General features: G+C 40.0%; 2 protein-coding genes across 2 annotated transcripts in view; one reads left to right on the top strand and one right to left on the bottom strand.

Annotated features, from left to right (window-relative positions):
- Positions 1-27,135, bottom strand: part of LOC114266892 (esterase/lipase/thioesterase family protein) — a 29,800-nt gene extending 2,665 nt beyond the window's left edge. The window contains exons 1-10 of the mRNA XM_028207839.2: positions 26,826-27,135; positions 19,793-19,877; positions 19,577-19,647; positions 18,866-18,980; positions 18,634-18,713; positions 17,130-17,214; positions 16,956-17,036; positions 9,409-9,503; positions 9,184-9,234; positions 3,046-3,126 (exon numbers count right to left, since the gene is read on the bottom strand). Coding sequence (XP_028063640.2) covers positions 3,046-3,126; positions 9,184-9,234; positions 9,409-9,503; positions 16,956-17,036; positions 17,130-17,214; positions 18,634-18,713; positions 18,866-18,980; positions 19,577-19,647; positions 19,793-19,877; positions 26,826-27,043 — 962 coding nt within the window. The 5' untranslated portion in view covers positions 27,044-27,135. The remainder of the gene's footprint in view (positions 1-3,045; positions 3,127-9,183; positions 9,235-9,408; positions 9,504-16,955; positions 17,037-17,129; positions 17,215-18,633; positions 18,714-18,865; positions 18,981-19,576; positions 19,648-19,792; positions 19,878-26,825) is intronic.
- LOC145792532 (uncharacterized) lies at positions 13,691-14,755 on the top strand. Its single transcript, XM_082873202.1, has 2 exons — positions 13,691-13,705; positions 13,757-14,755. The coding sequence occupies exons 1-2, from the start codon at positions 13,691-13,693 to the stop codon at positions 14,711-14,713; spliced, it is 972 nt and encodes a 323-aa protein (XP_082729328.1). The 3' UTR covers positions 14,714-14,755.
- Positions 27,136-27,347: the final 212 nt, after the last annotated feature.

The following is a 27,347-nucleotide window of genomic DNA, read 5'->3' as shown; positions in this document are numbered from 1 at the left end:
TAATACATACAATTTATTCTCTCTCTATTTCTCTTTATACATTAAATTTTACATGGTATCAGAGCAAGGTTAAGACCTTAGTATTTCTCGCTTCACCGGCGGGCGGCAACCTCGCCTTGGCCGCCCGCCGGACCTCAACCTATTCCGCTTATTTTCTACACATACCTTGACTTCTTCAACATTTTCTTACACCCCTCCTCCGCTATGTCGGCGGCGGCACCCGCATCATCGTCTAGCCTCTATCGCCGTTCACCTCGCCTCTCACATATCCGTGGTTGTACTCTTACTCGTCGTCGTCGTCGTTGGCGTTTCTGGTGCTGCTTTTCTGCTCGTCACTGCTGTTTTTTTCCCGATTTGCTCTCTCTCTCTTAGCCATGGATTTGGGTGTGGGGTGTAGAGCTGTGGCTCTGTTGTTGGTAGCCATGTTTGCTGGCTTGAAGGTTTCAATGGCAGCAGTGTACAAGGTTGGGGACTCCGCTGGTTGAACCATCATTGGGAATATTGATTACAAGGCCTGGGCTGCTTCCAAGACGTTTCATGTTGGAGATGTCATCATTTTCGAATACAATTTTCAATGTCACGTGTTGCAAGTGCCCCACAAAGAATACCAAGCCTGCAGAAGTGTAAGACAGTAACATGCATCTTCACATACAGCTTGGGTAATGTGTAACTATCAAAAGCACAAGCTTCTTGGACATCCCTCTCTCTCATCTTTTCCCACTTTCAAACCCACTTTAATCATATCTCTCCTTTCTCTTAATTTATTTCATCCACGTTCTTTCACCCTTTTCTTTTATTTTAATATATATATATATTTTATTATAATATATTTTCCCTATCCCTTGTTAGTAAGCATCACCCGTTTTCCATTCTCTTATTATTATTTATTTTATATTCCACCAAAAAAAAAAAAAAAAAAAAAAATCTGCTGTTTTTCTTATCACCCATCCACAAATATTTTTCTCTATTTTCTTTATCCATTATTTTCTTTTATTTTATTTTTCTTATTAAACAAAACAACACCACAAAATAACACCAACAACATTCCACAACCTTGTCATTTTATTCATATCAGGGGATCAACCCCGATCACACTTTTACATTAAAAAAAAAAAAAAAAAAAAAAAAAAAAAAAAAAACCCACACAAACAAAAACAAAACTACCACACCCACAGTGGGATTTTTCTTCTCTACTCAGCCGCCGGTCTTTTCTTCTTGCCTCCGTCCTGGGTGGTCCTTGCCGGTGTTGCCTCTGTGCTTCCTAGACCACCAAGCAAGTTGCCTCCTCCCTGCTCCTCCACTACAGCATACGGCGGACCTCCAAATCGGAACATCACAGTGGCCTTCCGCTTCAGCTCCTTATTTTCTGCTTTCAGCACACTTATCTCTGCTCGCGCATCCTTATACATGCGTTGGAGCAGAGCCAGCTGGGAATTTAAATGCTGCACCTCATTTGTCCTACTCTGCAGCCGGTTCGACAAATTTGTGACTGCCGTCATGGTTTCCACGCATGACTTCAGAGTATACTGATTAGCCTCAATATCAGTTTGCACCGCCATTTTTTGCTCCACCGACCGCATCGGAAAGTTCAATGGAGCAAAACCAGAGGTGTTTGGTTGAGGTTCACTGGCCACCGCACCAGTTATTTCTCTTGTGGGCTCGTTCAGTTCTGGAAAGAGCGTGAGCAGGTTCTGGGTAGCTGGACGGGAAGAAGAGGCCATGTTTTTGGGTTGCTAAGTGTTTCAGCGAAATAGCAATTTCAGACTGGTAATGTTCGGAAGGGTTGGTGACAGAATGGCAACAAAGTGTTCCACAGTTTCTCTCTCCGCAGAGGCAGAGTTTTTTCAGCGAAGGGTTGGTTTCAGAGGTTTCAGAATGGTATGCCTCAGCCTCAGCCTTCGTCTTGGTTAAATAGCCGAGGCAGCCACGCGTATCGCGCGCCTCTTGCCGCCCGACAAACTGGCACGCCTTTTCATGGCACATCTTTTGACAAAGTGGACACGCCTTTTGATGGCACGCCTTTTGATGAATTGGACACGCCTTTTGATGGCACGCCTTTTGACAAAATTGGGCACACCTTTTGAGGGTGCAACTTTTTAAGAGTCCGACAAGACTCTGTAAACTGTCCCGACATTGATTCCGGTTAGTTTTTACAAGTGTCCGACAAGACTCTGTAAACTGTCCCGACATTGATTCCGGTTAGCTCCTTTATGGGTCCGACAAGACTCTGTAAACTGTCCCGACATTGATTCCGGTTAGCTCCTTTATGGGTCCGACAAGACTCTGTAAACTGTCCCGACATTGATTCCGGTTAGTTTCTACAAGGGTCCAGCAAGACTCCGTAAACTGTCACAACATTGTCTTCTACAACGGTCCGACATGACCCCATAAACTGTCTTCTACATCGGTCTGACACCACCATACAGTGTCCTCTACAACGTTATGACACCCCATACAGTGTCTTCACCAACGGTCTGACACGACCATACAGTGTCTCCTATCCTTTTTTATTTTTATGTATTTTCTTGTTTTGTTACTCTCTCCAAACTCAAGTTGGTTAGTTTCTCTCCTCCTTGAGTTTGCGGGGGGCTGTTAGAATTTCCCATCTTTACCTTCACCTACTCCACTACACACTCCACTTCACCTACCTCTACTCCACTACACACTCCACTTCACCTAACCCACTATCACCTCCACTACACCTACTACCACATTTTCTTCTATATATAGATTGTATAGGAATTGTAATTAATGAATTTTGTAATATATCAATATAAATCAATCAATAATACATACAATTTATTCTCTCTCTATTTCTCTTTATACATTAAATTTTACACAGATGCTACCATAGTCATATATATGTATAGATTTAGGTTATACCACAAAGCTAAATCCACAAATTAATATTATTTTCCAAGACCAAGGAAAGATACTGTTGAAACACTAGCTCGTGATGCATATAATCACAAACAAGACTACCATGAAACTTCTGCAGGCTTTTTTTATTTAAATGCTTTTTGGGATAAGTTCAATGGAGAAAACCTGTCCAGTCTGTCTGTTCCAGCTAGGAGCAAGAGCTTTGGAGTAGGACATGACAGAAACCTTTCTGAAAGGCCTTCATACCTGGAATACATGACAATAAGCTAATTTGAAGGTGATAGAAAAAAATGAAAGAGAATAAAATCTGCTTAACTATATAGAGAGTGATAATAAAATCAAAAATTATTTCATGAAGTTTGGCCAGGAATGCAACTTGGGCGGGCTCAACCAGAGCAACCTGAGCCCAACCCAAATTTTTTTTAGGGTTTGGCCAAGATATTTTTGAATTCGGTATGAGCATGGGTAAAAATTCAAAAACTCGAATTAAATTTGGACGGGCTTGGACAAAGACATCAAACAATCCGAGCAACCCGAAACCCGAATTATATATATAGATATATAAAAATATTAAATATATATGAATTATTAGCCATTACATGATGTTAAAATAATTTAGATCATTAAATCATCAAGAATATACATTAAATATACACAAGTAACATAATACAAAATCTTACATTTTTATTCTCACTCATAAATTGTAAAGGCTACTGATTATTTGTTTTGATGTTATTAACAATTTTCTTTACAAAAATGTAAATAGAGTCTAATTTTAACAAATTAATAATTTAGTTGGGGAAAAAAAAAAGAACTAAATTGAAATTTCATGTACAATTCGGACAATTTGAGCAATTTGGGTTTAACTCGGGTCGGGTTTGGACAGACAACCTCGGATTACAATTCAAGCTTGGGCAAGTCTCAGCAGCAAAGTTGAATGAAGATGCCTCTGACCTTAATCGAGCAAAGAAGCCATAACAAATACACTCTACACTAAATATAAGCGTCTTTTGCAGATTAAACATGAGAAACATTTATAGAAACATAAGTATATATTTATTAAGTTGGGCCCAATTTTAACCCAAACTCAGGCTTACAAGCCATGAAATTGTAGATGCCGTTTGATAACACTTACGTTTTCAGTTTTCTGTTTATATTTACAAAAATTTTTAAAACTCAAATAAAAACTTGTTTGGTAAAAATTTTGATTTATAAATCAATGGTCTCAGTTTATAAATTTGGCCAAAAAATGAAAACACAAAAAATGTGTTTCCATTTTGAGTTTTCAGTTTTTTTTTTTTTTACCATCCAAAACTAGCCACCACCACCCACCACCTGCCACTGCCACTGCCACTGCCGCCACCACCACCACCACCACTCACCACCCACCTGCCACCCACTCGCCACCACCACCCACCACCCACCTGTCATCCACCCGCCACCACCCACCATCCGCCACTACCATTCACCGTTCGCCACCACCACCCGCTACCTACTCGCCACCACCACTCACCACTCACCACCCACCACCCACCACCCACCACCCACCTGCCACCACCACCCACCTGCCACCCACCCGCTACCACCATCACCCACCACCCACCTGCCACCACCACCACCCACCTGCCACCACCACCACCCACTCACTACCACCCGCCACCGTCACCCACCCACCACCACCCACCACCTGCCATCCGCCACCCATTTGCCACCACCACCCTCTACCACCACTACAACCACCCACTCGCTACCACCCGCCACCGTCACCCACCCACCCACCATCACCACCCGCCACCACCCGCTATCCGCCACCCACCCGCCACTGCCACCGCCACCACCACCCACCCACCATCACCACCCACCACCTACCCGCCGCCCACCTGCCACCGCCACCACCACCCGCCATTTGCCACACACCTGCCACCACCACCCACCACCCGCCACCACCACCACCACCACCACCACCACCACCTGCCACCGTCACCCACCCACCCACCCACCCACCCGTCATCTACCCGCTACCACCACCAACCTGCCACCACCACCCGCCATCCACTACCCACCACCCGCCACCGCCACCACCACCCACTCGCTACCACCCGCCACCACCAGCTACCCACCACCCACTGTCACCACTTTCCACCACTGTCTTCCGCCGCCACTTGCCACCACTTGCCATTTCTCACTCTTTTTTATATTTTTAAATTTTTTTAAATATTTTGTCAATTACCAAACGCGTTTATAGTTTATGTTTTTCTAAAAATAGACAAAAAATAAACAAAAACCAGTTTATAAAATTTTTGTAAATATAAACTGAAAACGTAAACGTTACCAAACACAAACCAATGTAAAATGAATTCAAGTAAAACAGCCAAGTCCAAGCATATGGCGCGTAAAAATTAAGAAAAGCATGTTGGACACTTCAGAAAAGCCTGTTAGAATAGAAAACAATATTTGTTAGATTTTATTCTTATTTGATTTTATTTTCCCTTGATTGATGTAATGGGCTGGCCCATAATTTATGCCTAATAACACTCCTTTAATTACGCATTATTATCAATATAAAAGGAGATAAGGTCTCACTCATTCCCTATCTCTTTCTCTTCTTTAAACTTTCATGGTATCAGAGCCATGCCCTAGCTCTCTCTTTCTCTTCCCTACCCATCCCACACAATTGTTCTTGTTTGCCTCCCCAGCACCCGAAAAAAACCTGTAACTCACCTAACCAAGCCAACAGCCCCTCTACACCACCCCACCAGAGCCGATAGCCCCACTACACCACACCACCCCACCAACGCCGACAGTCTTCCTACACCTCACCACCAGAGCCGAGAGCCCTTCCTTCTTCTTCTCTCCCCCTCAACAGGCTTCTCCAAGTCCTGTCGAGGGCCTTCCTCCAACCGACCAGTCTCGATGCTGGTTGGGTGTCGTTCGATTGCCCTTTTCAAGGTCGCCAGTCGTCTCTGGTCACGATGTAAATCCTCCACAATTGTCTATTATGGGTTTCTTCTTTCGCTAATTATGTATTATGCCTAAAAAAAATAAAAATAAAAAATTGATGAGTTTTTAATTCTTTAATATTCTTAGTGGTCATCGCGTTTACTATTCCTTCACCATCTTCCGGGTTTGTGATTGGCATTAGTTTTGTTGAGGGTTAGGTAGTAGAGTATCCATGGCAGATTCCACTAGTATCCATCACTTCTCAGACACCTGAGAGTGAGAGTTCCATTATACCTACTACTATGACTGATAACCCTAACCTTGGTCTTAAAATCACCACCTCTCTATTTAACGGTCAAAACTATCTAGCATGGTTGCAAAGTTTGACTATTTTTTTAAAGAGCAAAGGGAGTATCTTGATGGCGGGATACAGGCACCCAGCACTACGGACACGAGTTATGATCACTGGGAGATCACCAACTCCCTAATTATGGGTTGGTTGATACATTCTATGGTCTTAGAGATTGGCGAGGGCTATCTATATATAGACACTGCACAAGATATTTGGGAGGCAGTGGTTACTACTTACTCCCGGAAGAGGAATTTCTCTCAGGCTTTCGAGTTACGTCGGACCATTGAGAGGGTAGTACAGGGTGAGAAGACTGTTCTCCCGTATTTTACCTTCCATAGCAATGGGTGGAAGAGATTTAACCATCATCAGGATTACAAGCCTGTTTGTCCTACGGATTCTGTTGGTTATCGGAAATTTGTGGAGCAGAAGCGGGTCTTCAAGTTTTTTGAAGGCTTGAATGTGGAGTATGATCCGGTTCGAAGCAGAGTACTTGGTATGGACATGCTTCCTTCTCTCTAGGAAGCTTTCTCTTATATGCAGAATGAGAAGAGTCGCCGCTCTACGATGCTTTCTTCTACCACTACTAATCGTTCTACCTTGGTCTCTACACCTTCCCAAGATGGAGAGCGTGTGTCTCGCGGTTCTCATCCGTCATCTGATAAGGATAATCTTTTCTGTGACTACTGCCATAGACCTAGACACACGAGAGACTTGCCGGAAACTACATGGGACTCCTCCTAGTAGCCGAGGCGATCGTCCTGGTTCTCAAGGAGTAGGTCGAGCCAGTCTAGAAGCCGAGGGGCCAATGCTCAGGCTCATTTTTCTGACACGATTGAGACACCACATTCAGCTCCTGTTGTCTCATCGGCTGCTGATATTTCTACGTTGTCTGCCTCAGAGTTTAAAATTGCTCTTCACCACTTGCTAGACCATCAAGCCTCTACTACTGTCTTCGATGCATCCTCTTCTCCCCTTGCCCACTCAGGTAACTTGGCTTCCTCTACAAGTGCATTATTATCTCATAAGACTGTTCATTGGATTATTGATTCTAGAGCTTCCGACCATATGTCTGCTTCTTCTAATTTGTTCTCAAAGTATACACCCTCCTCAAGTTAGGAAAAAGTGCGTATTGCTAATGATACGATTTCGTTTGTGTCAGGGAAAAGTTTAAGTCATCCTAACTCTTCCCTTCCTTTGACCTCTGTACTCCATATTCTCAATTATAGTGTTAATCTTTTATCTTTAAGTCGTATTACTCGTGATTTGAATTGTAGCGTGACATTTTTTCCTGATCATTATCTTTTTTAGGACCTTATCATGAGAAAGAGGATTGGCAGTGGTAGAGAGGAACATGGTTTCTATATTCTGGATCAGTCACTGACAGACAATCAACTTCTCGATATTACACATTTGTTGGAGGCAACCTAATCACATGGCGAAGTAAGAAACAAAATGTGGTTACTAGATCTAGTGCTGAGGTAGCATTCAAGGCTATGGCTCAGGGTATATGTGAGTTTCTATGGATTAGATTATTGTTGGGAGACTTGAGGATTCATCAGACTAATTCCATGAGATTGTACTGTGACAACAAGGCAACAATCAACATAGCTCATAATCCAGTTCAACATGACAGAACCAAGCATGTGGAGATTGACGAAAAACTCACTAGCGGCACCATATGTACTCCATTTGTGAAGACTGGGAAACAACTAGCAGATATTCTCACCAAAGGAATAGGGAGCAAACCATTTCATGACATTCTTAACAAGTTAGGCATGAGAGATATCTTCGCACCAGTTTGAGGGGGAGTGTTGGAATAGGAAACAATATTTGTTATATTTTATTCTTATTTGATTTTATCTTCCCTTGATTGATGTAATGGGCTGGCCCATAATTTATGCCTAAACTCCTATAATTACGCATTATTATCAATATAAAAAGGAATGAGGTCTCACTCATTCCCTATCTCTTTCTCTTTTCTAAACTTTCAAAAGCATGTTTAGAAATGAGTGTAACTAAAATGACAATGTTGAGATAGATGAGTGGTGTGGTGTTACAAGAAAAGATATTTTAAGAAATGAATTGATCAAGAAGTTAGAAATACCAACTACAGACAAATAAGGGAGAGCCATTTGAGATGATATGGACATGTGAATCATAGACCGGTTAATGAGCCTATATGGAATACTGATTTGATCTACATAAGGGGGTGGTAAAAGAAATAGAGAAAGGCCAAAGAAAACATGGAACGAGGTGCTATTAAAGGACATGATTAACTTGACCTTAACTAATGACATGACTTCGAATAGAATCAACTGGAAGAAATGGACCCATGTACCCAACCCCAAGAAATTGGTATAAAGACTTCCTGAGTTGAGTTGGAGTATTGAAAGACAGCCTCAAAGTCCCCAACTTAATCTTTTGGCAGGGGAATTATATTTGGCAGGAGGAGCAAGTTCTTTGTTTTTTTATTTTTAAAAAATAATTAAAAAAAAAAAAGCAACCTTGAAAAGAGATATATGTTCCTTTTTATGCTGTAATTTTGAAAATAGCCTAATGGAAAAGACAAAACAAAGTAAAAAGGAGCAATCAAAGAGGCATTATTCTCAATCAGAGTGATCAAAACTAAATTACATGTGCCCACTAAAATATGTGCCTGGTGGAATCAAAAGTGCTTAGTGATGCACAATCCCCCAAACCCCATATTCCATAATAAGAGGGGGGGGGAAAACAAAAACAAAAAACAAAAAACAAAAGAACAGAGAAAAAAAAGAAAATGAGAGGTCACACATAGGCTAGCTAGAATTCAGTTAACTGGGTTTGAAACTCATGAAAGGCTATAAGCCACGCCTGCAGCCTTATTAGCCTGGATACAACTCTCAAAAACATTATATGTATTGTATCACAATACATACATACTTAACAACACAAGTATGGAAGATTATTTTCTTAAAATCATTAAGTTTGATCTCAATTTCAAACAGGCAAATAATTTGAAAAACTAATCATACCAGCCTCTCCAATATTGTTCTGTTTCTTCCAGCCGTGCACGGTGAATATAACTGCAAAATCAAGGCAGTCATGCCTATTAGGTCTAGGACTAGGATATAAAGCTTAATCAGAAACATATATATATATAACCAAACTTTACAGTAAATCTACCTGCAAAGTTGATAATACACACCAAAAAAACAATCATAAGACGGTAAATTGGTAACCATAACAGATATACTGACCATTTTTTCGAATCATCAAACTTTAATGTGCTAGGGATGGATACTCGAGCAGACTCAATGTTTCTTAAAGAACCACCTTTGACATTCCACTCGACCTATTTAGAGACATAGTCCAAATCAATATGACAGCCAAACTTCAACATTTAAAACAAACAGACATTTAGAAATATAGTGTCAACTTAAAAACTGTATAATCATATACTACGTTAGAAATAACAAAGTGGCCCATGAAATTTTGGAAAAGAGACTATACCATGAAGCTTGTTTCCTACAATTCCATAAAAATCCACAGCTCTATGAGATAAATCGAGGGACAAGGAATTTTTCATATAAGAATACATGGTAAAAAACCTAATAATTGACTGACAACAAATTGTAATAACATAAATGTCATATATTATGGATAGAATGATATAAGGTTTAGAAAAGTTGAGTTTGGAAGAACAGAATGTAGGGGAAAATTATATCAAGATAGCACGTGAAGGATGAGAAAAGGAGTACAAGGGCCATGGAACTCAAGCCACATCGACTGGGAACTACTGGAATTATTTTAAGCCAGATAATGCAAATACCGTTTCACTAACTGCTATTAATTAAATCATTGCCAACCTCAAATTTAATTACCTACATATCAAACAAAAAACATCAACTCCAATTCCCAAGGACTATTGTCTACTGCTTTTTGGTGTATATATTAAACTTACTGCACCATGATCATGAACCAGAATACTTCCCCACTTGGGCAGTGCCCTCCTTGGATCCAAACCATCTTGACATGAATCCAAGAACCTGTTAAATGAGGTCATTGTCAGATTTTGGCCTTCTGTGCCACAGTACCTCAACTTTGTAACCATTTGTCCCAGTTGGTGCAAACTTTTCAAAGATGAATAGCTTTTAATTTGGTCAGATTGGTTAAACCATTTATCCATCTAAGCGTGATTTCTTTTGCCCCTCTCAGCAAAATGAACTTACTGTTTCATGATAATTGGGTGAAGACACGACTCAGATTCCCTAATTGGTGTGGATGCTTATGGAGCTGTGGATGCTCATGTTTGCGCACACGGCTCTATGGTTAGTTGGTTTCAGGGCTTCTTTTCATTTTGGCTATTGTGTCCTAGTTCGATGTATCTAAATCTAAGTTGGTGTTTCCAAGTATTAGGGAATGATTCAGAACCTCTTTTTATTAGATCCCTTCAGGGGTAATGGTTGAATTCCTCCAATTCCTTTACAGGACTGAGATTCTAGGTCTGACAGAATGAGGTGGAGGCATGACAATGAAAAGTTTTCAATGAATCGTATCAAGCACGGATACTTCAAATAGGGTGACATATCCATATCAGATATCGATACTCCTTGGACACTCGCAGATAATACTTATTAAAAAGTATCGGATACTTCTTAATTAATTTTTCATTAATTTTGGAGTATTAGATACTTGATTTTGAAGTATCGGATACTCCAAGTCACGTATTACATGTTTTACGAAATTAAAATTGTAACAATTCTTGCATAGTATTATAATATAATATAATTGCGAGGATAAATATAAAAACATATTTCTTGTACTTTGTTTAGTTTTTTCATAAGAAAAACATAGTGAGTTAAATAATAGAATTTGTCAAATTGATGTATCCTAATTGTTTCAAGCATATCTCCTATAACTAAATAGAAAGTAAAGATTAACAAGAGGATAAAACAATAGTAAAATGAACTATCAATAAATAAATAAGCAAGTGAACTTGAATACAACATTTTTCTACTAGTGCCAAAGGGAAAAGCACAGAACAAGTTGTGGATTGTATATTAGACTTCATATTGAAATCAAATATTTGCAAGACCTATTGAAAATTTAAAAAGTAAACAAGCTACAAGCTAAAATTAAGACCTAATTCTTAAAGGTTAATATTTTGCATTATAAAATTACATTGTAGTTTCTCAACATTCTTTAGCTTATGTGTAACTCACTATTAATAATTTTAAAAATATATTTGTCATAAACGCATCCTTCAAGGTTTTAAAAAGCGGCCGCAACCATTACGTAACGGTTTTGGAGGTTACCGCCACCCGTTACGGCCGCTTTTGCAGTGTGATTGAGATTCACAGGTGTGTCGGCCGTAGTGGCTGTCGTAGCGGTCGTAACGGTGCTGTAACAGCCTGTTACGCAGCGTTACGTAACGGTTCCAAACTGTTTCTTCCGAAAAAACACACAAAAAAAAGCTGAAAATGGGGAAAGAGGGATAGAGAGAAGAGAGAAGATAAAGAGAGAAAATGGAGGAGCAAGAGATAGAGAGAGAGAAGAGGGAAGATGAAGAACATGCTATTGATTTGTTGAAACTGTAAGACCTATGCTATTCTATTCAGCTACTATCACTAACCATTTTGTTTGTGTGTGTCTATCTATATATTGTTTGAAAATAATAATAATAATAAGTGTGGTCATTATCTATTTGGTTTGGGTAAAATATATATATATATATATATATTTAGGCTCTTATTTATTCTCTTACTTTTGTCATTATTTATCTTATATATAATAGTTAGTGATTGATTTTTTATATAATATAAAGTCATTAATTATTAAAATAAAATGTAAAAAACTCAGTTTATAGTGATTTAAAAATATGAAATATATTGCATCATACTTAAAAATTTACAAAAATTGATCAATATTTATTTTTAACCCAATAAATATGATCATGGAAAAAAAAATATGCATATCGGTAAGTTTTTTTCAAATTGTGCGAAAAATAAAAAAATTCACGGTTCCGGTTACCGCAACCGTTACACTACGGCCTTTACACCCCGCAACCGCAATCGCGTCACCGCCACCGTTACGGCGACCGCAACCGCTTTTCAAAACCTTGGTCATACGCGTATCCTATTTTTTAGGTTTTGTTATATTGCCGTACCCTCATTGTGTCCGTATCCATGCTTCCTTTGATCATTGGCAAGGGAAAAAGATTCCTTTCCCTTCGAGGAGTATTTGGAAAACAGGGACACGGGGTACCCACGAAGGAAGGATTTTTGTGCAGACACCTTGGATTCCATTCTTACCAGGGTGAAGACAGGATTTAGATTCCATAATTGGCGTCGCATGCAAGCTTCTGGAGTGTTTGGAATGCGGTTGTAGATTGAAGAGGTAAAAGAAAGCCTGGACGGTGGTGCCACTATGTATGATGTAGTGTTTGATGGGGGAAAGAAACTGTCGCACTTTGGAGGACAATGAATCACTAGTGCAGAAGCTAAAAATTTCTTTATTCCAAAGTTTCCATTTTTGGGGTTTTATAACAAGTTGGGGTTTCAATCAGTCACAAAGAAAAAGAGAGCAAGAGACAGATAATTTTTTACGATAATCCCCCATCCCCGCACACCCCCCCCCCCCCCGATCCCCCCCGATCAATGTTGAACATCCAAATTAAAGGCTCACAAGCCATTCTCACCAAAATCAAAACGCTACTATAGCTGAAACAAGAACAATAAGAATATATAGCTTTCTGACACTAATTTTTCGTTCTATCTTTTGGTTCTTTCTTTTTGGATTAAATAGGCAAAGGGAGAAATACCACAGGAATACGAAATATTTTTATATTACAAAATGTAGTTTAGATAACACTCCCCATTTCTTTACATATCAAAAATGAGGGGGGAAAACAGCATCACATTTTACTAGTTGCAGGAAAACACTAGCTCATAAAATTTATGAATATTTCAAGTTAAATTTTTTTGGGTAAATTACAGTAACCTCTCCTAAGGTTTGGAGAAAATAGAGTAAGCCCCATAAGTTTGGCATAATTACATTGTGCTCCCTTATGCTGTGTTTGGTTGGGGGATTTGGGAAGGAATTTAGAAAGGGAAATGGAAAAAGTGTGTGAAACTATGTGAAATATAGGCATGATTTATTCACATTTCACCTACCTTTTCCATTTACTTTTCCAAATCCCTTTTCAAATCCCCCAACCAAACACAGCATTAAGGTTTTAATTCACATAACATTTCACCCCTTTTCATCATAAATATGTTGGTCATATGGATGAAAAAATGATGTTGTCATCACTTTTACACTGAAATGTGTTAAAACCTACCACTACCACTACCACTACCACCTACTACACCTACTCCACCCACTTCACCTACTCCACCCACTTCATCTACATCTCCTATATAAGGAGCCCCTCATATTTGTAATTTACACTACATACAAAAATCAACAATATACATCAATCAATAATATCAATCATCAATACATATTTCATTCTCTATTTTTCCATACATCAAATTTAACATGGTATCAGAGCAGGTTTAGAACCTAATTTTTTCGCTTCACCGGCGGGCGGCAACCTCACCTTAGCCGTCCGCCGGACCTCAACCTAGTCCGCTAGAATTTTCTACACATACCTTCACTCTTCTTTACCACCTTCACGCCCAACTCCTTCGAGTCGCTGTCCTTGACTCACCCAGTCAACACAATCACCAGTTGTGGTGCTCCGCCGCCGTTGAATTTCTCGGAACTAGAGCGAATCAACCGAATCAGAAGCGGAAGCGGCGGAACAGTCTACAAAGTCCTCCATCGACCGAGTCGGAGGCTTTTCACCTTGAAGGTGATCCACAGGACCTACGGCGACAAAGACACCATTCGTCGCCAGATCACTCGTCGGAGGAGACTCTCCTTTCTGCTACTCTTCTTCATCACTGCCGCTATATTGTTCCCCAATTTGTCTTCTGCTTCGTCGAGAGAATCTGTAAAACAAAAAAAAAAAAAAAAAATTCTGAGAAGAGCAAAGTGACGCTAGCAATCTACTACGAGTCTCTGTGTCCTTACTGTTCAAATTTCATAGTCAATGATCTGGTTGAGCTCTTCGAAAGCGGACTCATCCCCGATGTCGATCTTAAGCTCATCCCTTACGGTAATGCCAGGATTGGACCCAACGACACCCTCACTTGCCAGCATGGCCCATTGGAATGCTTGCTCAACACCGTCGAGGCCTGTGCAATCTGTATGTCTCAGCCGCCTCAAGCACCGCCTACGGCGTCGAGAGAATTTCGTGATTTCATCAATTGTTGTTTGCAGAGAGATCCATCCAAGAGATGGACCATACCTGTGGCTACCTACCATATTCGGCAGAGCAGCAGCAGACCAGATGGGCTATATCTGCAACTTCCTCCACGCTTTTGCACAAACCCATTTTACTTTTCTTCTTTTATTTCTTTATTTTTTCTTTTCATCCATTTTACAACCACCAAACACTTTACACCCACTCTCTCTCCTCACTTTGCATCCACCGCCCAAACTTTTTTTTTATTCTAAAGCTTAATTGGTGCACTCCTTGTTCTCCACTTTCTTTATTTTATATATATATATATCTCTTTTTATTATATATTAAAAAAAAAAACAAACAAACAAACAAACATCATCATCTCTCCTCCGTTTGATTTCAAACTCCATTATTTTTATTTATTTTCTCCAAACCACTTTCCTTATTTCCCCCATCTTTCATTTTTTATTTCAAATATATTTTTATTATTTCTTTCTTTATTTTTCTTTCACATTATTTTTAATCTTTTTCCAATTCCATTCATACCATATAGCTTTGCACACCAAACCATATTTTATTCATCTCAGGGATCAACCCCGATCACAATTTTACACCAAAAAAAAAAAAAAAAAAAAAAAAAAAAAAACACCAACAACAACAAACCACCACACAACACCAAAAGCTTTGTTTTCTTTTCTGCAGCCGGCCACCAACCGACCTCACTTCTTCGCCTATTCCGCCGGTCTTTTCTTCTTGCCTCCGTCCTGGGCGGCCCTTGACGGTGTTGCCTCCGTGTTTCCCACTCCACTGGGCACGATCACTCCACCCTGCTCCTCCACTACAGCATATAGCGGACCTCCAAATCGGAACATAACGGTGGCCTTCCGCTTCAGCTCCTTATTTTCCGCCTTTAGCACACTTATCTCTGCTCGCGCATCCTTATACATGCGTTGGAGCAGAGCCAGTTGGGCGTTTAACTGTTGCACCTCATTTGTCCTACTCTGCAGCCGGTGCGACAAGTTTGTGACCGCAGTCATGGTTTCCACGCATGACTTCAAAGTATACTGATTGGCCTCAATATCAGTTTGCACCGCCATTTTTTGCTCCACAGACCGCATCGGAAAGTTCAACGGAGCAAAACCAGGGTGTTTGGTTGAGGTTCACTGGCCACCGCACTAGTTATCTCTCTTGTTGACTCGCTGAGGTCGGGAAAGAGAGTGAGTAGACCACGGGACGAAGAGGCCATGTTCTGGGTAGCTGAACGGGAAGAAGAGGCCATGTTTTTGGGTTGCTGAGTGTTTCAGCGAAGCAGCGATTTCCGACTGGTACTTTCAGAGAAGGATTGGTTACAAAGTGTTTACAGAGTATTTCAGAATGCAAATGTTCGGCAGTTTCAGACTGGTTTGCACAGCCTCTGCCTCAACCTTGGTTAAATAGCCAAGGCAGACACGCGCATCATGCGCCGCTCGGCGCTCGACGACAACATGGGCGCGCCTTTTGATGGCACGCCTTTTTATGGATTGGACACGCCTTTTGATGGCACGCCTTTTGAAAAATTGGGCACGCCTTTTGAGGGTGCGACTTTTTAAGGGTCCGACAAGACTCTGTAAACTGTCCCGACATTGATTCCGGTTAGCTCCTTTATGGGTCCGACAAGACTCTGTAAACTGTCCCGACATTGATTCCGGTTAGCTCCTTCATGGGTCCGACAAGACTTTGTAAACTGTCCCGACATTGATTCCGGTTAGTTTCTACAAGGGTCCAGCAAGACTCCGTAAACTGTCACAACAACTGTCACAACATTGTCTGCTACAACGGTCCGACATGACCCCATAAACTGTCTTCTACATCGGTCTGACACAACCATCCAGTGTCCTCTACAACGTTATGACACCACCATACAGTGTCTTCACCATCGGTCTGACACGACCATACAGTGTCTCCTATCCTCTTTTCTTTTATGTATTCGTCTATTTTCTTGTTTTGTTACTCTCTCCAAACTCAAGTTGGTTAGTTCCTATCCCCCTTGAGTTTGCGGGGGGCTGTTAAAACCTACCACTACCACTACCACTACCACCTACTACACCTACTCCACCCACTTCACCTACTCTACTCCACCTACTCCACCTACTCCACCCACTTCATCTACATCTCCTATATAAGGAGCCCCTCATATTTGTAATTTACACTACATACAAAAATCAACAATATACATCAATCAATAATATCAATCATCAATACATATTTCAACTATATTTTACCTTATTTTATCGTTGTCTTCACACCATCTACGGTCCTTTAGCCTTACTAAAACGCATATCAATGTAATTATGTCAAAATTGTGGGGTTGGTTGTATTTTCTCCAAACCTCATGGGGGACCGGTGTAATTTACCCAAAAAATATTTAAAGCAATGACATACAAGCTGCATAAGATTAATTTAAACTACAATAGCCACAACCATAAAATAAGTGAAGGGTAATGTGCGACAGCCTCAATCAAAGGCATCACTTACTGCTTTCTCGATGGTTGAAAAGTATTGCATTCTGCCTGATAGAATTTTCTGCATGTGCATCAACGATGCCATGGCTGTTCCCTGAAATTGTAAGTAATTGTCAATAAAGCTTCAATTCACCACTAACAAAGAAATATAGGCAATGCTCGGAAAGTTTTCAGTTAAAAACCAAACCTCAACAACATCCACAACAATTAGCCCACACAACCTAGATAATTCTTTCTTTGCAGCAACGTGAACCGCAACTGAGCCTCCCATGCTGCAAAACAGTTTCAGCAATGTAAATTCAAGCATTGATTGTTAAGATAGCAAAATAAGCATCAATATGAAGTTTTTGTGTGTACTAATAAAATAAAATCCCTATTAAATTAGGCCATGAACTACTAATAGCAGGAAAATCATAAACTTACAAGTCATTATTGCTCTCAAGCCTTAAAAGTCCCCTCAATAAAGATTAAATGCATCACTATGTTAGCCTATTAAGAACTAGGTGAAAAAGAAAATAGCTCAATACATCAAATCTTAAAAGTTGTAATTTTGAATTTTGTCAACAAAGGGGTAACATCTATTACAATTTCCTCTAAAAAGCTTTACTTAATTGTAATACAATGGACTAAAAGAAAAGAAGAGGACGAAGACTCATTATTTTGTCTATATGGATTGTACTTAAAGAAAAATCATAATTTAGTGGGCTTGCCCTTTATGAAGTTTTCCTGTGGAGATCATACATTAATTACTAATTTGTCATTGTTAGACGAATACGGCTAGCACTGAAAGGGTGGGTCAGCCATTGTGGATAGCACATTTTGGTGAGGAGGGAACCCATGTGGCAATTCTCTACGTGCCTCTTGTCAGTATGCTTTGGGTATTGGATTGGATTGAGTTCTTTACTCAATTTTGGTTTTTGATCTGGTAACCATTTTTGTAAGTTTTGGGGGTATGTATAGCTTTGTGGCAGGTTTCTGTAAAAAACCAAAAAAATCAACTTATAATTTCCTAATTATAGTGAATCTGTTTATTATCATGTGTATGTATTACGGATGATCCATGTTAGATCTTTTTCTTTTTCATTTGCTCTATCATTAGTACTTTTCACTCATTTTTTGCCTGCAAGTATGACTAAGCAATATATTGCACCATGTAACAAACAAAGTATACCAGGGGTCATGTATTAGTACTCCAGTCATTTGTAATTGTAGTGCTTATAGAAATTGCAAATTATCCCTATGGATTTTACAATGAAGAAGAAGAAGTCAAATGCTCCCACTGCCTTGCTCTAGCTACTACCATTTTGGTTGATTGTTTCCATAACATTTGGTTAAAAACAATATTAGTTTAGTTCCCATTCACCTCTTGCTCCCAACCCTCTCAAAACAATCAAAACAGCAATTTCAACACTACAAGATGTTAGACCACGATGACTAAAATTAGAATAATACTCAAGCACTTAAACTCAAAACTTGGCTTGATATTCAACATCTCGTATGCCACATGAAGTCATAAATTATTAAAAAGAGAATAAACAATGCAAAGTTTAACTTTCGTCTGTTTTAACATATAAATTTGCCTCAATAAATGTTAGCACAAGTTTTTTTTCTCTTCATGAAAGAATTCCTATGGTGATTATTGTACAATTTTGTAATTTAGAGCTGTAGTAACTTATCAAAAGGCTCACAACCTGTGGCCAACAAGCACAATTGCAGGGGGAGAATCGCCGTACATTGTCTTCAAAACAGCAATCGCATCATTGCATAGAGTCTGCAACCAATAGAATAGCACTTAAATTCAAGCAAAGAGACGGGTATAAAAAAAATGTTTGGAGATTAAAAAAAAAAAAACCCCAGATGATGTGCATGAGTAGTGGAACACATCCTTTTCAGTAGTTCTAGTATATCCAAAAAAATACATACCTCTATTGATAGGTCGAGTTCATTTTCCGTGGAAGATTTCCCATGTCCTCTTAGGTCCATGGCTACTACCCTTGACTTTTCCTTAAGTTTACTAGCTGCCAATGCAAATGAAAGCCTGTTCAAATGAATTTTGTCATGTACCAAGGTAAACAAGTCATAGAGCACTTGAAATAATAATATCAGCATAAGCAATCTTTATTCTTTTTCTGTTTTTGGTTCTATTTCAATCTAGAACTGCAGCCATACAAAAGTAAGAAATACACAACAACAAAACAATGTGAATTTTTTTTTTTATTGTAGTGGAGAATCTGTACGAGATCATTGACAGAACGGAAATAAAGTTGCAGGTTAAATTTTCTGTAATTCTGATAAATAAATAAAAGAAATTAAACTCCTTTCCCTTTAAAAATTATATTATGAAATTACTATTCAAAGTGAGTCCTCTTCACCACTTATTTCTCTTGTTTCAAACTGCTATATGTTACAGTTTTGTCTTTTTCTGAATACAATAACTAAGAAAGCCAGAAAGATAAAATATTGCACCACAATATAGACTATTTTCATTCTCCTTGTATATTAGTTTGTTGATAACCTCACTAAAGTTTACATAATATTTTGCATTAGTCTGGATTTCAGGATTCTCGCAAGTCATGCATTAGAAATACTATGAAAGAATATAAGACAATTCTATTAAAATAAAATCAAACGTACCCAGAATAACCACCACCATGCAGACAAAAAATAACTGGTCCATCTGATCCTGCTTTATAAATGTGAAAAACCTAAAATGAAAAGGCATGTAAATAATTCCACCCTAAAAAATAATAATAATAAGAAAGGGAAAAATTAAAATAATGAAAGAAACTTTCGCACGTATTCAATAGCTAAAAGGAGAAAAAAAAAAAAAAAAAAAAAAAAATTACTTACATCATTCGAATCTGGAATGTGAATATCATCTTCTTGGTCAAAATAGCCCAACCAATCCAAAGGTGAGTATTTTTGTGAAGAAGTCCTACAAGAACAAATGGTAAACAACAGATAGTGATCATTATTCACACTAAAGGACGATAATCAACTTGGCCAGTCCTGCATCAATGGAAAAATCATTATTTAAGTGGCTTTTTTTTTGTCTTTAGTAGACTTTTTCAATTTTTTTGGATTTTAAGAGATTTAGAGTAAAAGTCCCTGGAATTTTAAAAATATAAATTAAAATTTTAACAGTCCACTAAAGATGACAAAAGCCAATTATAAAAGCTGTTTTTTTCACTGCTATGCCAAATTAAGCATAATTTATGGGGTTCAGAACAATGGTTGGCAATTAGATTCTCTAGTGGTTAATTGGAGAAATTCTTGAGTTCCATGGAAATTAATTTCTCAAGGTATATCTCGTTTCTCTTGATTTATTTGTTTTACTGTGGGAAATAGGGAGAATATCTGCTTCTCGAAGGATGTATGGGGGGTAAGGTTTCTTTCATTTATTTACTTCCTCATTTGTATCAATTATCTCATTCGCATAATGCTTCTATTGCTTCTATTGTATATTCTTATTCACCACCATTTGTTTAGAACTTCAATTTTTCAAAAATCTTAATGATCTCAATGAACTTGTTTCTTTGTAATCTATTATTCATGATATTCTTTTTGAAATATTTTTTTGATAAATAAATAAGTTTTTATTGAAAGAACATCAAGATGATGCAAGAAAACAAGACATAAACCGTAAAAAGTAAAGACCAACTCCTAACCAAGAATGTCATCTAAGAAATCTAAAAAAGCAAACAAATCCGGATCAAACTTCCGTTCCAACCAACTATACAAAACTATAAAAAGGCGATTCTCAAGCCAAGAAACACAATGATGAAGCTCTTGAAAAGTGCGCCGATTCCACTCCAACCAAACTAACCACAACAAGGAAAAGGGCGCCAAAGACCACGCTCGGCGCCGCCGGCGACCCACCCGAGATCCATGCCAACTCCACAACATGTCCATCACCCTCCTCGGTTGAACCAAATAAATCCCAAAAATAGAGCAAATAAGTCTCCACAACCGACTAGCCACAGGACAATGCAAAAACAAATGATCCACGGACTCCGCATCAACACAACACATACAACATCGATTCACAAGAAAATGACCACGCCGCACCAAGTTATCAATCGTAAGATTTCGCCCTAAAGCAAGATTTCGCCCTAAAGCTGCCGTCCACATAAAGAACACCACCTTCGAAGGAACCCCTAGCACCCAAATACTCCGCCAAGGAAAATCACTCCTCATCTCCCCCACCAAACTCCGATAGTAGTATGACACAGAAAAACAACCCTTAGCCCCCACAACATTACACCCTAAGGCATCCTCCCCCACCCCAGTCACACCTAACCCATACAGAAAATCCCATAATACCAGCAATTGCTTAACCTCCCAATCTTGAACCAGCCACCGCAAATGAATATCCCAAACGACCATATCCCCACCCCCCAAATCAAAGAAAAACGATCAGCCAACAAATCATCACCACACCACCGATCCTTCCAAAAGCGCACCCTCAACCCAGCACCTACCCGGAACCACACCTTTTCCCAAAACTCCACTTGCTCCCCCCCCCCCAACCAAACTCCTTTCCAAAGACCACAACCATGAAAAGCCGTCACCTCCCCAGACCCCCAACCCTAGCCAGCCCATACTTCCGAGCCACCACCCGTCGCCAAAGGCCCTGCGGCTCCACCACAAAGCGCCACAACCACTTACCCAACAAGGCTTGGTTAAAGACCACCAAACTTTGAACCCCCAAACCCCCAGCCTCTTTGCGTTGACAAATCTGCCCCCAATCCACCAAATGGTAGCTAAAAACATCTCCCCCATTGCCCCACAGAAAGTTGCGTTGGAGCTGTTCCATACGCCGAGCCACCAAGACCGAAATAACATGCAATGACATGAAATACGTCGGAATACTACTCCACACACTCTTGATCAAAGTCAACCTGCCCACACCCCTTTTGCCGACGTTGGGCTCCACAACTCCGACGTTGAAGTCGCTCCACAACTCCTTTCCACACCCTTTTTGCCTTAAACGAAGCCCCCAACGGCATACCCAAGTAAGTTGCTGGCAAGACCGACACTTGGCATCCCAATACTGCGGCCAATACAGAAAGACTCTCCACCTTCCCTACCGGAATTAACTTTGATTTCTGCAAATTAACCTTAAGACCCGAAACCACCTCGAAGCATAACAAGACACATCTCAAATATCCTACTTGCTCCGCCACCACCCACAAAAGATCAAAGCGTCATCGGCATACAACAAATAGGCGCTCCCGGAGGGGAACCCATCCAAAAACCTTCAATCAAACCTTCAAGGGCAGCCCTGTCCAACAAGCAACTCAACGCCTCTATTACTAAAATGAACAACAGTGGCGACAAAGGATCCCCCTGACGAAGACCACGATATGTTGGAAAGAAACCCGCCAGTGTACCATTGACCAAAACAGACATCCAAACAGTAGAAATACAAAACAGAATTCACCGACACCAAGTCTCTCCGAACCCTATACGGCCCATAACATACAACAAAAACTCCTACCGGACATTATCATAAGCCTTCTCAATATCCAACTTACAAATCAAACCCGGTAAGTCTTGCCGAATCGAGGAATCCACACACTCATTTGCCAGCAACACTGTATCCAAAATCCGCCAACCCCCCACAAACGCATTTTGAGAATCAGACACAACCACCGGCAATACCCCACGAAGCCTATTCGCCAAAATTTTAGCCAAAAGCTTGTACACACTACCAAGTAAACTAATAGGCCTGAAATCCCAGATATCCGCTGCCCCTCATTTCTTAGGGATCAATGCCAAAAAGGTTGCATTAAAACTTTTCTCAAAGTGCCTTGACACGAAGAAAGCCTCCAAAGCTGCCATCACATCCGATTTAATCACATTCCAACAATGTTGAAAAAAAGCCATGGTAAAACCATCCAGACCTGGTGCCTTGTCCCCACTCATCGCTCGCAAGGCCCCAAAAATCTCCTCTTCCGAGACAAGACACTCCAAAGCCATGTTGTCCTCCACTGATAACGTGCTAAAAGGAACCCCATCCATCCCAGGCCGCCACATCTCTGCTTGAGGCCGAAACAAATGCTGATAAAAGGACACAATCCCCTCTTGAATCTCCTCCTCCATATCCAGATCCCGGCCATCCACCCGTAACCTATTAATCTGATTCACTCGACGATGAGCATTAGCCATACGATGAAAAAACTTAGTATTCCGGTCCCCTGCCGTCAACCACAAGCACCTAGATTTCTGGCGATAACTCACTTCCTCCATGCAAGCAATACGAACATAATCCTGTCGAGCTGCCTCCTTCCTCGCCACATCATTAGCTGACAAACCCCTTGTAACCTCTAAAACGTCCAGAGAGTGAAGAAGAGCCACCACCTTTGCCTTCTGGCCCTCCAACCGAACAAACACCTCCTTATTCCACCTCTTCAGATGCCCCTTTAACAATTTCAATTTCTGAGCTAAACGACAAGTAGGCAATCCGGTCACCACATAACTAGTCCACTAGCTACGGACCACCTCCAAGAAACAATCGAATTGCAGCCACATATTCTCAAACCGAAAAGGCGTTGGACCGCACCGAGTGCCCCCACTATCGAGAAGAAGAGGCCAATGATCTGACACCGGACGAGGCAAACAAGTCTGAAACGCATCCGCAAAATGTTCCTCCCAATTCCCTGAAAGTAGGAACCGATTAATCCGAGACAAACTCCGGCCATTTGACCACGTGAAACTCCCCCTATGAAGAGGTATATCAATCAACCTCAACTCATCAATGAAATAGCAAAAAGCTCGCATCGAACTCAACACTCGGGTGCTCCCCACCTTCTTTGACGGCCACCGGACCAAATTAAAATCCCCTCCCCCACACACCATGGTGCCGCCCGTCGAAAAGCCACATTTTCTAACTCGGATATGAACTCTCCCTGATCTAATTTCCGCACTGGGCCATATACCCCAGTAAACACCCATTGAAACTGATCCTTTACGCACCGAAACAAGCAAGACACCGAAAAACCACCCACCTCCTCCTCCTCCATCACAACCACCCTAGAGTCCCAACACAAAAGTATCCCACCGGCTGTACCAACGGCTGGCGGATAGAGCCACTCCACAAATCTCCCCCCTCCAAATCTCCTTCACCACCTCCCTGCCCACCATCTTCATCTTTGTTTCCTACAAACACACCGCATCCGCACTAGCACTGCGCAAAATTACTTTCACTGCCATCCTCTTGTCCCTATCATTCAGGCCTCGCACGTTCCAAGATAAAAATTTTAACTTCATTTCAACAAAAGTAGTCCCCCACGGGTTCGTCTACAGTCACGACCCACGTTCAAACCTCCCTGGTCATAATTAATTGAACAGACCAAATTCTTGAGCTCCCCTTGCCCTTTTCCAACATTCCTTACTGGAGTAACCATCGCCTGACTAGAACTCCCTTGCCGCCATGACGCCTCTACTGTCGAAAAAAGTCGCAAGGCCTCCTCCTCATGTCCTTCAAATGACAATCCCAACACACGGCTAACCTCACTAATTCGTTGCAACACCCAATCCGAGACTTCCTCAGTCGCCGGCACGCCATTCTTGCCCAGTTCACTGCTACAGGAGGCAGCAGTTGGAGGCGCACCATTGAAACTTCCCTAGTCTGCCATTTCCACATCTAACGGTTTTATCACCAAAGCCAAATTCAGCCTCTCCTCCACACCATCTAACTCGGATGCAGCCCTATCTGCCCACGACAGCCCACCGTGCCTCACCTACCCAGGCCGCATCTCCCCAACTTCAGAGGAAGAAGATTCAGAGCAAAGGCCATTTCGATCAGCCTCGAAAGTGGACCCAATTTGGAAACCCCTCGTCATCCGACGCACAGCGCACCACCATCGCGAACGGCGAACCCTTATGCCAATTATAAATGAAAGTAGAGTACTTGTGCAAATCCCATTTTGATAAGATTATTGAAGATCCAACTGTACCATTGTTTGATCCTAATAAAATGATTTGGAGTGCAAGCATGCCACTTAAAGTAATAAGAGTATTTACATTACTTGGGCTCAATAAAAAACTTAATACTAATAACATGGTTCAAATAAGGATACCTAGTTGCCATTTACATTGACAATGGTGTGTTATGGGTAGAGGGGATGAGGACATCACTGATCATTTATTTTTGCATTGTCATGTTGCCTTGGCATTATGCTTGAGATTGCTTCAATTAGAAAATATGAATTGGGCGGTACCTTCCTCTTGTGTTCAGATGCTATTGTTTGATTTTAGAACGTTTGACTCCAATAGGAGAGCCCAAGTTCTTTAGTAATGTGTAATTGTACGGTGTTTTAGGCTTTGGTTGGAAACAAATGCGAGAACATTTTATAAAAATGATGAAAATATAAAGGGTTGATGGGATAAAATTTGTTATTGAACTTCGTTTAGGGTATCAATGTCACCTTCTTTCTGGGGGTTCTTTTATTTTTTATTAGTAAAAATGTGAGAATTGTGTCTTAAATATAATTTTGTTATCTTTTTTAAGTGGATCAATTTGTACATTTCTTTATTCCTTATTCAAAAAAAATATATATTTGTTTCTTTAAAAAAAATGCTCAAGTATACTACAAGTGCCACAATACTCCTAAGATATAAGAACAAAAGAGAGTGAAATGATAGTGTTATATCTCTATGTTTTGACAATTTAGAATAGACATAAAGAGAAGATAATGAGTTGTCATCTACTCTAATTTGGAGGAACAAAAATGAAAACCGCATCTCACATATAGTAAGGGCAAAACTAAAACTATTAATTCCATCTCACTTTTCTCCAAATCTCTGTAATGGGTGCTTCTAAATATGCCTCCAATTTTTTCTTTCAAAAACCATTTTCTCACTAATTCCACCAAATAAATTTGAAAAACACATGGTTTCTCTAAACACACCCATAATAACAAAACTAGCCCCACCCTCAACCCACGGCTCAAAAAATCATTTCTACAACCCGATATATCAACCATCTTGTTAGAAATTTATTTGGGAGTATTTAGTGTGATTTTTTAATAGATACATGTGAAAAAAAACATGTAAAAAACTTCATTCAAAACTCTGTTCAACCGTAGTTCACTGAACAAACTAAGGTTTGTCCACCCTAGTTCACTAAGCATCCTTAGCTTGCTCAGACAACTAAAGTCCAATATTTGATCACCCACATTTGTCGAGTATGTTCGGTCACATTAGTGGGTGATCACATTGTGATGGAAAATACACAACTTTTCATTGCTAGAATCCTCCCATTAAATGTAAATAATGCAACAAATACTATAATTCACCAGATTGATAACTTGTGATTTTGAGTCAGAATCAGAATGGGAAAAGGAGTTTAGGACTTAGGATGATTGGCATATGGTGGGTGTGGAACGAAAATTGGACTTTTCTTTTTTTTTTTAAAAGTAATTTCTCTCCTTAACTGTAATTTTGCTTAGGGGTAATACTGCAATAAAAAATTTCATATATTGCTGGATGTAAGGTGAAAATGGGATGTATTTAGAAGCATTCCTCTCTAATTTTGGAGAGATTCAAAGTGGGTATTAAGTGAAAACTCTTTCTCCCCAGTTCTCTCCAATCAAGCTACCCAAATTTTCTTTTTCTCTCCAAATCCCCCAATCCAAACTGGCTGTTAGTCACTCACATTCCTGGTTTATGCATATACAAATGTCCTCACATACATACATGATTCAAAATTGAGCAAACTGTCAAAAAAATCTTTCTTTTGGGGGATCTCGGAAATGGAATACACAACCAATAGACGATCGTTACATTCCAGATAAAAATGTGTATAAAAAGTAAAAATTTAAACATTGAAAAAGTAATTAAAAGAAGGTAATTGGGAGGAGAAGTAGAGAGGACTCACTGAACAGCAGGGCGAACAGGAACAGAGGAAAAGGCAGAAGGGATATTCGGTTGCTTGGTGTGTTGTTGTTCTTCTTCTTCTTCGGGAAGCGATGCCATCGTTGAAGAGTTGGACGACGAATCCATTTCTTCGATTCTTTCTTTTCTTTTGTAAAGAAATTTCAATTCGACCTCTTTCGCTCTCTCTGTGTGCAATACGGTAGGGTCGCACTTGCACATTTTGCGTAATAACCCTGAACCTTTTTTTTATTATTATTATTTTTATTTTAATGCCCCCAGAAAACCCAGGCAAGGCCTCAAGGAAAAATTAGGGAAGCTTCTATTTGCACACACAATATACATTTTTTGCACATCTTCTTTATTATACTTTTTGTATATCTTCTTCATTAAGTGTGTGTATAGAGTGGGTTTGGTGTGGGTAAATAGAAGCTCCCAAAAATTAGTCCATTTATTTAGGCCAAGTTTGGCAATCCTAAAAAAAATCAAAAAGTTAAAAGGTTATCACTATTCACCAAAAGTCAAA

This window comes from Camellia sinensis, chromosome 6 (assembly GCF_055761805.1).
Source record: "Camellia sinensis isolate YWXY chromosome 6, ASM5576180v1, whole genome shotgun sequence".
NCBI lineage: Eukaryota > Viridiplantae > Streptophyta > Magnoliopsida > Ericales > Theaceae > Camellia > Camellia sinensis.
The sequence above is the reverse complement of the archived record's forward strand: the minus strand, read 5'-3'. Positions and strand labels throughout refer to the sequence as shown.